Below are 15250 nucleotides of genomic sequence, written 5' to 3' on the forward strand. Positions count from 1 at the left end.
CCGTGTCCCTCCCAGGACCCCGGTGCCCCTTTCTCTGGGTGCTGCCCTCTGGTAGTACCCCCCACAGTTTTGGGTCTCCCCCTCCCAGGGGAACCCTAGGGTTACCATACGTCCAGATTTTCCCGGACATGTCCGGCTTTTTGGGCTCCAAATCCCCGTCTGGGGGGAAATCCCAAAAAGCCGGACATGTCCGGGAAAATTGGGACATGCGGGGCCGGGCGGTGCTGGGCCGGGGGGGCCGGGCGGTGCTGGGCCGGGGGGGCCGGGCGGTGCTGGGTGGGCCAGGGGTGCTCGGCTGGGGGCCGGGCCCGGGGCCGGCCCCCCAGGGCCCGAGCCAACCCAGGCTGGAGATGCCGGGGGGGGCCAGACTGGGCCGCGCCTCCTCCCCCCACACCCCCCTTACCTGCTTCAGGCTTCCCGCAAATCAAATGTTCGCGGGAAGCAGGGGAAGGGGCGGAGTTGGAGCATGGGCGGGGCTGGGCCGGGACCCCATGGACTGTCCTCCTTTTGGAGGCTCAAAATATGGTAACCCTAGGGAACCCCCAACCCTTTTTTCCCCACCTTGGCTCAGTATAAGGCTACTGCCAGTCACCATCTAGCCCCACTCCCTGGGGCAGACTGCAGTATATGCCACTCATCACAAGCAAGGTTGGGCTGGACCTGCTGCCTCTCTCAATAGCTGGGCTGCCCCTCTGCAGCCCTGGTACTGGTCTTAGGCCCTCAGCTAGGCCCGCAACCTGGGGGGTTTTCCAGGCTGGAGCTCCCCAGCTCCTCTAGCCTTCCCCCCGCCCTGCTCCACTCCCAGTACCCTGCTCAGCTCCCTTGCAGCCAGGCCCTTCTCTCTCTACACAGAGAGAGCTGTCTGTCTGCCCCTGGCTTCCCTGCCTTTATAGGGCCAGCTGAGTCTGTTTGGGGCGTGGCCCCAGCTGCAGCCACTTCCCCCAGTCAGCTCAGTCTAAGGCTCCCAGGCTAGCTTTTAAGATCTTCCAGGCAGGAGCGGGTGACCACCTCGCTACAGATGTGTTAGCAGGAGTGTTGTAAGCAAGACACGAGAAGTAATTCTTCCACTCTACTCCAGGCTAATAAGCCCTAAGCTGGAGAATTGTGTCCAATTCAGGATGCCACATTTCAGGAAAGATGTGTGCAAATTGGAGAAAGTCCAGAGGAGAGCAACAAAAATTATTAAAGGTCTAGAGCTATGAGGAAAGATTGAAAAAAAAATGGGTTTGTTTAGTTTGGAGAACACTGAGGGGGGACATAAGTCTTCAAGTACATAAAAGGTTGTTTCAAGGAAGAGGGTGAAAAATTCTCATTAACTTCTGAGATAGGACAAGAAGCACTGGACTTAAATTGCAGCAAGGGAGGTTTAGGTTGGACATTAGGAAAAACTTCTTAACTGTCAGGGTGATTCAGCATTGAAACAAATGGCTATGGATGTCCCTTCCAGTCCTACACTTCTATGAATTAGTTTCCCTTTTAACCAGTTTCTTATCTGCACTTTTAATTCTCGTATTATTCCCCATCTTCTCCAATTTAACTAATAAATTCCCATGTGGAAATGTATCAAATGCCTTACTGAAATCCAGGTAGATAGGAAATACAGTAGCTCCAATCTAAAAAAACAAACAAACAAACAAACAAAACCAGTTATCTTATTAACGAAAGTGATCATGTTGGTCTGGCACCTTTTGTACAATGTTGTATTTTATCTCAGTTACCATTTGCCTCTAGGTCCTTAACTACTTTTGCTTTCAACATTTCTTCCAAGACTTTGAATACAACTGAGGTCAAACTAACGGGCCTGTAGTTTCCTGGATCATTTTTTTCCTTTCTTAAAAATAGGTACTATTTTAGAAATTCTTCCATTTAGGGTCTGACCCATAACTTTACAGATGAATTAAAAATCCTTGCTATTGGGCTTGCAATTTCATGTGCCAGTTCATTTAATATTCTTGGATGGAGATTATCCAGGCCCCCTGATTTGGACCCATTAAGCTGTTTGAGTTTGACTTCCACCTCAGATGTGGTAATTTGTACTTCCATATCCTCATTTCCATTGGACACCCTGCCACTAGCCCTAAGCTCCTCATTACCCTTATTAAAAACTGATGCAAAGCATTCATTTAGGTGTTGGGCCATGCCTAGATTATCTTTAGTCTCCACCCTTTCCTCAGTGCTTAGGGTCCCATTCCTTCTTTCCTTGTATTTATAGGACTATAGAATCTTTTAAATTTCAGTTTTTAATTTCCTTTGCAAGGTCCAACTCTGGCTTTTGGCAGATCACTTTATCCCTACACTTTGACCTCCAAGAGGTGGCTTTCCTTGCTGATCCTTCCTAGCTTACAAGGAATGGAAGATTTCTGCTTTCTCTTAAGAGCCTATTTGAGATGCTTGCTCATCCAGTTTGGTCTGCAACCCTTCCCTGTGATTCTCTCCCCCCTGCTTGGGATGCAGGCTTCAGATTATTTCAAAGTTGCAGAAACTAAGGAATTCCAAGCTTTCTGAACATTCATATCCTTGAGTTCTTCAGTCCAGTCCACTTCCCTAACTAAGTCCCTCAATTTTTTTTAAAGTTTGCTTTAAAAAAAAAATCAAGGACCTTCATTGCAGATCTATTTTTTGTTTATCTTTTCATTTAGTTTAAACTGAATTAGCTCATGATCACCCTAACCAAGGCTGTTCTCTGCAGTCAGTTTGTCTGAGGTCCTTTTACTTATCAATACTAAATCTAAAATGGCATCATGGGTTAGTGGATATTTGTTGAAGAAATCTTTCATCTATCACATCCAAGAATATCTGGACTACCATTATTAGTAGCACTTGTCTTCCAATTTATAGCTGGGACATTAATCTCCCACAATCCCCAATATTATTCATTCAATAAAATATTAAAGAGATCTCTATCCATACCCAAATTGGATCTTGGGGGATCGGTAGCCAACCCCAAGCACTATCCAAGTAAAGCTTCTGTAACCTTTCTTCCCCCAAATGGTTGGCAAACAGATTCCATTTTATCCAATCCATCACTTCTAATTTCTTTAGTCTACCTCATCATTAATATACAATGCTACTCCACCACCTTTACCTTTATTTCTGTCTTTCCTGAACAATACATTCCCTTCAATACCTGTGCTCCAGTAATAACTACTGTTCCACCATGTTTGCTATCCCTATAGTAGTATCTGGTTTCACTTTCTGCATCAGTAGTTCTAGTTCCTCCATTTTGTTACTCTAGTCTCCTTGCATTGGTGTACAGACATCTAAGTTGTTTGTGCTTGGCTTCACCTGGATTCCTTGCCAGATTTGGTACAGTCATTCCACTGCCAGTGTTGCTTGCCTGATTGTTAGTATCATTGGTGCTAGTGCTATCTTTCCTCTTGACATCAATTCTCCTACCTTCTGTTCCTCTCTCCATTGCTATCATCTCTTATTTTATTTTCCTTCCCCTCAACATGAGACTCAGGCATGGAGATTGGGAAGATGGTTGCAAGAAACTTGTGCAAATTCCTAGTTTAAAGCTCTTTTAATCAGTTGTGCTACCTCCATCCCAAAAGTCTATTTCCCTCTGTATTCAGGTGGAGTCCATCCCATGAGAACAGACCTCTGCTGTGAATGCTTTCTAGTGGTCTAATATCACAAAGCCCTCCTTATAGCACCATTGCCTGAGCCATCTGTTGATCATCATCATCATCTTGTCTAATCTTCATTCTCCTCCTCTAGGGACAGGTAGATTCCCATTGAAGATCACCTCAGCCTCTATTTCTTTAAGTGTTTTTCCCAGCTTCGCATAGTCTCTCTTGATGTAATACAGGAGAATGTAGCCGTATCATTTGTTCCCACATGAAGGAACATCAGTGGACTCTTTCCAGCTTCCATTAGGGTCCTCTTCAGCCTCAGGTCCACATCCTGTATCTTAGCTCCTGGCAAACAGCACTCCTTTCTTTCTCTGGATCTGCTCTGATGACAGGCCTTAGTAGGGAGTCCCCAGTCATGTAAACCTGCCTCTTCCTGGTGTTGGTGCGATTCTCAGCCTTCCCAAGGCTGTTCTTTTTGGCTGCAAGCCATCCTGTCTTTTGTTCTCATTTGCAATCTTCTGTGAGTCATCCTCTATCTCCATTGATTTCCTCCTCTTCTTGTAGGACTAGCTGCTCTTCTCTTCTTCCTTGCCCCCCCACCTTCTGTTACTGCCTGCTGTGCCCCTTGTTCATTTTCCAGCTCTGAGGTGAGATTTACCTGTATTTAGTTTCCTACTGTATTAGGTTTAGACTTGCATTTTTTTGTTTTATTTTGCTTGGTAATTTACTTTGTTCCAAATAATAACAGACAGAACCACTTAAATCCTATGTGTTATACTTAATAAAATCACTTTTTGCTTATTAACCCAGAGCAAGTAATTAATACCTGGGGTAGCAAACACCTGTGCATATCTCTCTATCAGTGTTAGAGAGGACGAACAATTTAGAGTTTACTCTGTATAAAGCTTTATACAGAGTAAAACGGATTTATTTGGGGTTTGGAACCCACTGGGAATTGGGTATCTGAGTGCTGGAGACAGGAGAACTTCTTAAGCTGTTTTCAGTTAAGTCTGCAGCTTTCGGGGGCCGTGGTTCGGACCTGGGTCTGTGTTTGCAGCAGGCTAGTGTATCTGGCTCAACAAGATAGAGTACTGAAGGGAAAATGGGCTCAGAGGTAGTCTCAACACATCAGGTGGCAGTCCCCAGGGACTTTCTGTGACCCAACCCATCACAGCTACCACTGCTGTCTATGTAGCAGTCATAGCCTTCCCTCCTAAATGCCTATCAAAGAGAAAAAGAAGACACACACAAAACACCACACACTCCCTCCTGCAAACTCCCCTTAGAAACTCCCACTAAAACTCCCCTGCTTCCAGCTCTGTTTGCTGGCTCCTATGCCATTGGCTGGCTGCTTGTCTGCCTTTAAAGGCTCCCTAATCAGGGCTCTACTGTGATCAAATGCTCTGCTTCTCTGTCAGCATGCTGCCCTCTACCACACACAAACACACTCAAGAGCTTTCACTGGCCGTTTGGGCTATGAGAATTTTATGCTTTGGTATTTTATAGTAATTGTGCTATTAAAAAGGGCCAGATTCCCAAAAGGATTTCTTTGATCAATCTCTCTTTCTGTTCAATGTTCCTTATTTATCCTGAGTAACACACTGTAGGCATTGATCTGTATTGGAGAGGTTTTATAGTTAAAAGACCTATTGTGATTTTGTCTGAGCACTTAGCTTTCCCAGAAACCACATGCAAAGGGCAACATAGACATAACCAACATAGACATAACCAGTGTCAAAGCAAAGCAACTTGTGAATTTATAGCATTGCTTAGTGGTGCAAACACAGCAAGAACTGCTGGAATAGGGAAGTTGATAAGAAGAACCATGTCTTCTGACTTGCCGTAAGAACTTAGTGAAGCAGTCTCTCTCTGTAGGACTATGCACATGAAAGTAACAGGAATATTATATATATATTTAAAAAAGGGGATTTCATTTGAGTTAAGTGATTCCAGAATGCAGCTTTAAGACATGTCACATGAGCAACCCTGACTGTTGTGCAGTCTTTAGGTTAGGTTTCTTAAAATGTAGTTAACAGGCAGGGTTATAAATGCTGATAAAAATATTGAGGCAGATTGGGGTCAGAGTGAGTGATCTGGTACCTCCTATGATTTTCCCTTTTAAAGATTCCCAACCCCATAAGACAATCTGTTTCATCTCTAATCATGGCAATGATATCTTAGCTGTACTAAGAAATTCCAAAATAAATCTAATATTTGAAAGTGAAAAGGCAGAAAACCATATCAATGCAAAGGAGGTGATTTTAAAAATAGCATGTAATAGAATCAACATTATCCTGGGCTATTCATGTAGACTGGTAGAGTGGTAATTAAAAATCCAGGTGCTTTGTTATTCCTTTAGGGACTAGATCAGTCAAATAACACCGTATGCACAATGACACTTGTAGTCCTTGAAAATATTCCATCTGGTTAAAATCCATTGTGTTATGGAATTAAAATAACCACTATAAGGAAGAGAATAAAATGTGGTATATTAAAAGCTACATTCAAGAAAGATTGACTTGCAGAAGAAAACTTTTAAAACAGATATTTGAAAAACCAAATGCTCCTTTTTAGATGCTGCTATCCATCTCCCCCTCCTCCCCCCCGCACCACCAAATTGTTTACTACTTACTAGAGCTTTATTTGAGTGTAATCAGTGTAGGACTGATCAGACTCATCTTCCTTTGTTTGATCCTGAAGGGGAGTCATGTGGCAGAACTCCCCCCCCCACACACACATACACACACTCACAGCCCTATCATTGAGAGCAGATCACAATGGCACAGATACAGGTTATGACTTAAGCTGTCTGGTAAAAGGAAGTTCCACATCACAATCAAAGGTTGACATTGCAGAATTTCCGGCAAAACAGGGCAATCTGTTTCGGTGCCTAGGCTACTAGGGAGCTGGCAGAAAAGCAGGCTGGTGAGGCAGCCCACCTGGCTTCTGTCAAAGGTTTGATGGAATCAGCACATTCCTACACAATGTTTCAGTCCAAACAACATTTATCAACAGAAATCTGTTCCGTCAGTTCTAGTTGTGACTGAGCTGGGGGCAGGGTGTGTGAAATGGGCTATGAGGGAGCAAGCTGATTAACCATGCCCCTGGATGGGTCATCTGCAGGGACTGGACCTCGCATGTCTGGGTGTGAAAGCATGAGCCTGTGACTAAGCCAAAGGGTCACAACTATCAACTCAGGTGCAGTAGCAGGCTCACACCTCTGTGTGGTATAACCAGTAGAACAGGTACAAGGAGCTACACGGTGTTAGTGTGTGTTATGTGGCGTTTTGCGATCGTCTGAGTGGCAGCGGCAGCAGCTGCACTGCAAGGAACACAGGAAAAATAGTGATGGCTGGTAGATTAATAAATTTGAATGTCAGACATGACCATTATGATCACAGAATCTAGCATCCTGCATAACAAAGGCCATAGAGTTAAACCAAGTGGTTCCTGCATCAAGCCCATAGGTTCAGTCTTAGCTGTAATGTTTCTTTTAGAAAGGCATCCAAATCTTGCTTTAAAGACTTCAGTTGAGAGAGAATCCACCACATCACTAAGTAACTTGTTCCAGTGGTTATTACCCTCATCAAAATATGTGCCTAATTTCTAGTCTGAATTAGTCTAGCTTTAGCTTCCATCCAATGATCTCTCAAGTTCTAGCAGGAGAAACAGAACCTAGTTCTTAAATGTTGGGAGATAGAGAAGGAAATGGTTTAATGAATCCTTTATTTGCCTTTTTTAATGTGGCAGATCTTCAGCTGATGTACATCAGCATAGCCCCATTCATTTCAATGGACTACCCCAATTTATGTCAGCCAAGGATCCACTCTATCTGTCTAGTTTTTTTTTTTTTTTTAAACTGGTCTTTCCCCCCCTCACCAGCAATTTTATACACTAAACTAAACCCTTCATCTGCTAATCTTTAATTTTTGAGAAGAGTTTTCTAAAACTGGGAATATAAATGCTCTCTAGTTAATCTAAAGAGCATACTGTATAGTAGATGGGAGCATATGCTCATGCTACGCTAGGAGTTCTGCTTCAGGTTAAGAAAGCACATGGTAAGTTCATAATGCTGGAAAAATAGCTGTAGGGTCTTACTATGGGCACAGTCAAAAACAATTTGACAAGTCTTGTTTTAGTCTCCTATATATCTTCAAAAGCCATGCCGCTCATTATAAGCTTTTGTTTTCTCATAGCACTTTTCCTCTTCAACTCTCATGAGTTACTCTACAATAACAAACCTGCCTGCATACTCAGTGGAAGAAATGCAAGGCTCCAGTCCTCCTTCCCTAGGAGAAAGATCAGGTATTTATTTGGTAATGAAACAGAGGGATAAAAATCAGATATGAACAAATATTGGTGATTGGCATGTGTGCATATGGAACTAACTAACTAAAACATGAGGCCAAATAGTCCAACCTTGCACATGAGAAATAATGTATTACCCTGTGAACAGTCTAATTGAAATAAAGGGTGGCAGAATTTGCTCCATTGACTTCAGCGAGACTCTACTTGTGGCATATGGTGCTACAAAATATGCATAAAAGTATTAGGAGCTAGCCTTTAGTAAATGATTGATTATATTCCATCTTTGCAAAAGCATGACAATGTCTCAGGATTGGCTGATTTATGTTGTTTCCAGTATAAGTATCTTATCTTGGAGCATAAAATACAGTAAAGAAGGAACAGATTTGCCATCTTTTCAGACTTTTAAACCCGTAACTGGAAAATTGTCTCAAGTCAGATAAACCATTATCTCTGTCTCTGTGAAAAGCCACTTATATCCATGTTAGACTATATGTCTTGTGCCGTCGTTGCACTCAAGGGTGACTAGAATTCTAAACCAGTATCAGCAGATTAAAAAGCACTTTGGAAGGGATTTAAAGCTAGTATCCAAAATTCTACAGGGAAATAACTGTTAATTTCTCACCAGACCTTCCTTTTTTGTAGTTTCTCTGGACAGTGTTGTAAGTTACTCATACCTTGTCTGTAGCCATAAAGAATTTGCAAATAGAAGTACATTTTCAGGATTATACCAAGCAAGCAAATTCTTGCTACTCCCTGCATTACCCATATTAAGAAATAGATGTGGGAGAAGGTTATTTGTTTTTTCTGAAGAGTGACTATTGTTTTTCAGTGTGGAAGGCATTTAAAAGAATGACTGTGCTCTCCCTTTCACTCGTATAAACATGGAGGCTAGTAAACTTTTAAAAAATGCTTTGAAAAAAAAAGTACAATAAATTGTGCTGTCTTGGAGAGAGGAATCCCTAATTTGCAGCCTTGTGGCCAAATGAGCCCTGCAAGGTTTTGGGATGAGTGCATGACCTGTGTATATGTGCATGGGATGAAAGATGAATCTAGGATACTTTTCCACTCACCAGATCCTCTGCCTGACTGGGGCTGCTCTAAATTACTCCAGCTAGAGCAGTCCCCTACAGACCAATCTGTTCGCTGGGAATCGCTAGGACACACTGAGTTCTCTTTGAATCCTCCCACCTTTGGCTCATCCAGGATCACTCCCCCCCCCCCCCCAACCTCCCAAGGCAGCAGGTGACTACAGAGGACTTAGCTAAGGAATTGGAACCAGGATGCCAGCCCTAAAATGTTGCATCTCTTGCTCTCTGCCTGTAATTGTATGGGGAGGTCCAAGCAGACTAACTGCAGTTTTGTTTTTATTTGCTGGTGAATTCAAACAACAAGCAACTTCTGACAATCTGTCAAGCACTTAACTTCTGATATTTAAATGAGGTTTGGCCATTGGGTGTTTGGAAAGTTGCAAAGATGACTGGTAGGGTCACAAAATTTGACCCCTCCATACCGAATAGTTAAAAAAAAGCCACTGAACATTTTTTCCCCCAAACCTGAGCTATTTAGAAATGCTTAAAATCTAATGGCCCAAAGGCCTGCAGAGTCTAAATGTTCTTTTAAACATCTCTCACTTGTTGAGAACTAAAATATAGGAAACCCCTCTATTTCTTTAGGGTCCACAAAAATAGTTCTGCATTCTGCATCCGTCCTGGACAGCTGTGAGCCACCCAACCTTCTCCCTAAAGAAACTCCTCTGACTACAGTACAGTACAAAACTGATCTTTCCTGTAGTTTTTAACTCAGATTCAGATCCAAATCCAGATCTAAACTTTGTGACCCAGACCTCCCTGTTCAGTGGATTTATCTGAACATTTAGTGTCAGTGCCCAAAACCCTGAGGGAGTTAATTTTGAGACTTGGGCCCCTCTCTGTACTTGAGATAATCTGTGACGGATGATGGTACTGTCCTTCTCAGAGTGTCTTTTGACTCAATAATGCACTGTATTGGCATTGCACATCAACTCAACTTCCTGCCCTGCTGACTGATACATGTTAAGAGAAGAAACAAGAAAGGACTAACAATTAAAATGACTGAAAATGCTTTTGCCTGCTGGGACGGGTTTTTGGGTTTCTCTTACAAAATTAAAAGGCCTCAAAATAGGGAGAAAACTACATTCCTTACACTTTCCTCAGGTCAAGGTGGTTTCCCTTTTTATGTGAACAAAGCTGATCAGATAATTGGGGGTTGGAGGATGGAGTGGCAAAGGTTCTGCTTTGACACATACCCTTCCTCAATGCTCTGATATGGCATCATTCACCTTTCCTTTTGTTCGAGTGTTTGGACAAGGTCCATTTCTGTATGTCTTACTGACGGTGCCTCCAAAAACTGACAGTAAACAAGTTGTCTATTGGTAAACTGATGATAGGATAGGATAAACTACTAGCCTTTCTTCATCTGATTTCTCTAGCTATTAGAGCTTGGAGACAGAATAATATGAATCTCTACAAAAGGGCTGTCTTGGAGCTCATACAATACTGTGAGAAATGCAACTGTCTGGCCTTTTTTGTTTCTTCAGGATATTGGGTATTTTCTGTCTACATTTTTTTTCTTTCTTTAAAAATCATAAACACACAGGCATTTTTTTTAAAAATTGAAGTGACTCAAGAATGATAAAATAGTTTAGGTAGAATATGATACTTCAGGTATGCAAAATATTTTTTATTTCAGTTAACAGGTCAAACAAGGAGAATCTCTCCAATACTCCTAACATTGCCAGAAATGCAGCTCTTACAGTGAAATACCCTCCCTTCTCAGATGTGGGCTACCTCTTCTGACAGTAGTGGGTATTTACTCATAGTACTGTGTTACATTTTAAATTACTTGTGTGGGTCCCTGTGACACTCTCCTCAGGGAGCCCAGAACCATAAGCCATTGTGTTACCTGTCTGCCTCCGCTAGAAAGCTTTGCTGGAGCTTAAGCTGTGTGACAGCTCCCTGCCACACCAGTCCGTCTGTCTCACCAGCAAACTCCTTAAGATTCTGCCTTGTAGCTAACATTCAGTGAATCCCAAGTTCCCCAGAGACATCTATCTCTCTGCAGTGTCCAGTCCCTCTCACTGTGACACTCACAGAAAATTAACCAAGTCTGCTGCCTCTAAAGAGACAATGCACACACCAGCTTGTGGGCCCTCACCTAAACGTTTTACTTTAATACTCAGCACAGAGATAGTTTATAGTAAAACTAAGCACAAGTTTATTTTAAATGGACAGATTTAAGTAATACTAAGTGATACTTAGCAAGAGAAAGAGACAGGTATGGTTACAAACAAACCAAAAATAACATGCTTTCTAGGGTCTAAAACTTAACTTCAGCAAGCCACAATCTTTGCCTAAGCACCTTTCTCACTTACATCAAGTCATCAGCATATCCAGCCCCTCAGCTAGGAGGATCCACTTCTCCCAGACTCAAAGAGAGCTGTCCCCTGTGTCCCCCAAGAGACAGATAGAGTCCCTTTTCTTCCTTTTTCATAGCTCTTCATCCTCAGCTCAATTTGCTTTCTCGATTTGGCTTGATCACTTTATCTACCTTAGGTACAAATGTACTATTTTCCTTTGCTTGTAATGAAGCCATGCTGTTTTTCTTAGCCACCCGTTAGCTTGATCCATGCAGACAGGTAAAGCTACATTCCTTTGTCTGGGGCAGGCTTGTTTATCAGTTGCCTCCATAACCTATTTCCAGCATAACTCTTTATACATAACTTGTATATATAATCACAAAATGATACTCATTACCAGCATGTCACCAGTTTGCTTACGATACCTTACAAGGCACTGTTTGGCTAAATATTCTGACAAGAGAGTGCAGGGTGTTCCCTTTGCCAGTTGGCATAAAGGGACACTTAGGGACCCTTTCCGGTATTATACTATTATAATCAGACACGTTTCCGAAACAGTTGTGTTTCTGACTGCTGTAAAAGAGTTGTCATATAATCACACCCATTTCCATGGTGGACAAAGGAATTCTGGTCTGTATGTGGTTTGTAAAGTATTTTGAGATCCATCTATACGAGAACCATGCTGCTAAATTCTGCTCTTATTTACACCAATGTAAAGTCGGAGTAACTATGAATAAGCATCCACTATAGGCAGAATTGACAGTCCACTTTTTGACACATGAGGATATTTTATTGTAATAGCTGCATTTCTGGGTAGGCCCAGGGTACCAGGAAGATGCTGTCTTTGTTCAAATGACTGGAGTTTCTTCAGCTTTACATCAGTGATAACCAGAAGAAGGATTTGACCCAACATATTTTCAATAATAGCGATTGGGACTATTCTGCCTTTGCTCTTCTAGCAAAGCACTGAAATCAATGGGACTGCCCACCTGGTTAAAGTTAGGCACATGCTTATGATTTTGCTGGACTGAGTCCTGGATGAATGGATTATTATATATTATTAAATGGTCTAGATAAATATAGAACACGTATTTTGGATATTAGGGTATCTAAGCAGAAGAGTGTTAATGCAACATAAAAGTGTCGTAAAACAGTGTTTTTACAATACCCATTCACTATTGAGTAAACCACAGGAACTATATTTAAAGAAGATGAAGATAACTTTGATTAGCACAGAAAAAAATAAGAGTCTGTCAATGAAAGTCTTTCAAGTTCTATCAGTGAATGTGATGAAAGAAAGATAACCCAGTTTAAAAAATAAATCACATGATGACCAGCAGATTGAGGGGCTGCTGGGCCTGGGACCTTGACAAGTTTTAGTTACACAAGACTTAGGGCTTGTCTACATGGGGACATTTAGGACAACTAAGGTGAATCGACTAAAAGGTGTTAAGTCAATGAGAACAATTTAAAGCACATTAACCCCCCTATATGTGGATGCTGTCACTCAGGAGTAAAGTGGCCTAAATTTGTTAGTCTCTACGGTGCCACAAGTACTCATTCTTTTTGCTGATACAGACTAACATGGCTACCACTCTGAAACCTAAATTCCCTGTAACTTAATCTGGCCCTAGGTCCTGCAAGGTGCTGAGCATCCTCATTCAATAGGAACTGGCCAGATTCTCAGCTGCCTTAAATCAGTATAACTTTATTGACTTCAGGGGAGCTGACATTCCCTCAGGCACAGGCAACAACAAGCTTTGTTGACTCCAATCTATTAAGCACATCTGACACCCTCCCCCCAATCTCTGAAAAAATCTTGACCCAAAGGCAGCAGCTATGGGATTTCCCTGTGGGATTGGTGTGTTAATGTAATGCTGTTGAAGAAGTAAACAGTATATGGTCAGATACTGTGGAATCTGAGAGCCACACATGTAAAGAATTGCCAGCATCATCTAGATTAGATTGCAATAGTGCTGAAAAAATGAGTATTAAACTGTTTCAAAAGAATGAATGTTTCTTTCAAAAAATGAAAGGTTCACAAATCCATACCAGAAGTGGGGTGTTATTTTCTATTTGCTATTCTGCTGTTCAGAGTTTTGTTAATCTAACCAGGGACCAGAAACAATGTCATGTGACCTATTGCATACTGTGATTAGCAATTACAAAAGAGGAGAAGTGAACAATTTGCAAGCAACACATAATATGCAGTTTATTCTTTTGAAATATTCACTGAATACAGAAAATGGGACTAATTGATGAAGAATGCATAAATAAAAAAAAGCTCTAATTCAACCATCTCTAGCATTTACCCTTTAGGCTAGAACCAAGTGCAAAGAAGCTTGTATTATACTGGTTTACCCTATATAGGATATTATTAATTATTATCATTATTATTATTATAATATCTGGCTCTTATGTTGTTTAATTGTATTTTAATGTGTGTGTGCAATGCTTTGAATGCTACAGGGGAAGAGCTTATAGTTTATTTTTAAATTACTTTGTTTTATTATTTATATTTATTAAGGTAATTGTTCTCAACAACAGCTCAGTTGTCATAATCCATTTAGGGACAGCTTCTTTCACATTTACTCATGTTGACTCTGAGATTAGTCCCATTGATGTCATTAGGTCTAATTGAAAAGTAAATTACTATAATGTGATTTAGGGTGACAGAATCTGGCCCTTAATATTTGATTAGCGCTTGCTGGTATTTTTTAGTGATCATTAGAAGAGCAGAATTTAAATCTCAAATATATTTTAACTCTACTATAAATGTGACCCCTTTCACAAAGCTGGACAGTTCAAAGTTAGGATTTACCCTCCTCCTTTACCTAGCCAGTTGCTGAGACCTGTTGACCCACACTTAAGACCAGACTATTTAAATTCAGCACTTCCCCCTCATGGCACTTGACAACACATATCTAGATCCATTAATATACAAGCTACTTTGCTTGATGTATCTTGTTCTGTGCATCCAATGGGCAATGAAGCAGTTAACCTCCCTCCTCAAACTGCTATGCTGTATTTTATTTTGTTCTTACAAATTGGTGTGACTTGGTAAGTCCGTATGAAATTTATGCCTTCTTGCAGCTTGTTAATATTCAAATAGACCTTATTGTTTGCATTCTTTTGGGACTTGTTTTATTCCAAGAATGTTTGATATGCGACACAAAAGATTTCAGGTCACTTTAGTAATGCATGTACTGGAATATCAACCTTCCATAATTAAATAATCCCAAGGCAATCTTATATATAAAATCCCAAACATTTTTGCAATTCCTGTGTGAAGAAGAAAATTAAACATCATGTATTAAATATCATTTCTATCTATATTTAGCATAAGCTTCACTCACCCATAAAAAACACAGATCTCCAAACTGGAAACAATAAAGAATAGCCAATCTGTAGCGTGAAGCTCTGTCCTTTACAGCTTCCAAGCTGTGGATAAGAAGAATATTTTATAGCTGTCAGGCAGACAAGCAGCCCACAGCTCTTTCTCTCTCTCTCTCCTCTTTTTCTATGACCCTGATCTTCAAATGCATCTAATACTCCCTAATTACTTAATCCCCCACCACTGCTTGTGTTTCCAGTTCTTAGATGTCATTAACAGAAATGGAAACACAGTAATTACTATGCCAGCAGAGAACCTTTAGGAACTTAAAATAATTTCTGTTGAATCTGCCTCTGCTCTCATTTAGGGGCGTGACAATTGAGCTAAATAAGGGCCAAGTTTTAAAAAAAGCCCAGATCCCATTTGGCACCTTAGCACTCTGGCAGTTTTAAAAAGTGCTCAGCACCCAGAAGTTACTCAGTGTTGAGCATTCTTGAAAATCTGGTCTGTGTACAGAGGCGGCTCTATGTATTTTGCCGCCCCAAGCATGGCAGTCAGGCGGCTTTCAGTGGCATGCCTGCGGGAGGTCCGCTGGTCATGCGCCTTCGGAGTACCCGCCGCCGAATTTCTGCTGAAACC

At 41.4% G+C, this 15250-nt stretch overlaps 1 protein-coding gene across 2 annotated transcripts in view; it reads right to left on the reverse strand.

The window, feature by feature from the left end:
* The window catches only part of LOC101931762 (rap1 GTPase-GDP dissociation stimulator 1-like), a 55625-nt gene extending 40686 nt beyond the window's left edge, over positions 1–14939 (reverse strand). For both annotated transcript variants that reach the window (XM_065551791.1, XM_005293952.5), the window contains exon 1: positions 14634–14939. In XM_065551791.1, the coding sequence (XP_065407863.1) occupies positions 14634–14637 (4 nt within the window). In that variant the 5' untranslated portion in view covers positions 14638–14939. The remainder of the gene's footprint in view (positions 1–14633) is intronic.
* Positions 14940–15250: the final 311 nt, after the last annotated feature.

Source organism: Chrysemys picta, chromosome 7 (assembly GCF_011386835.1).
Source record: "Chrysemys picta bellii isolate R12L10 chromosome 7, ASM1138683v2, whole genome shotgun sequence".
NCBI lineage: Eukaryota > Metazoa > Chordata > Testudines > Emydidae > Chrysemys > Chrysemys picta.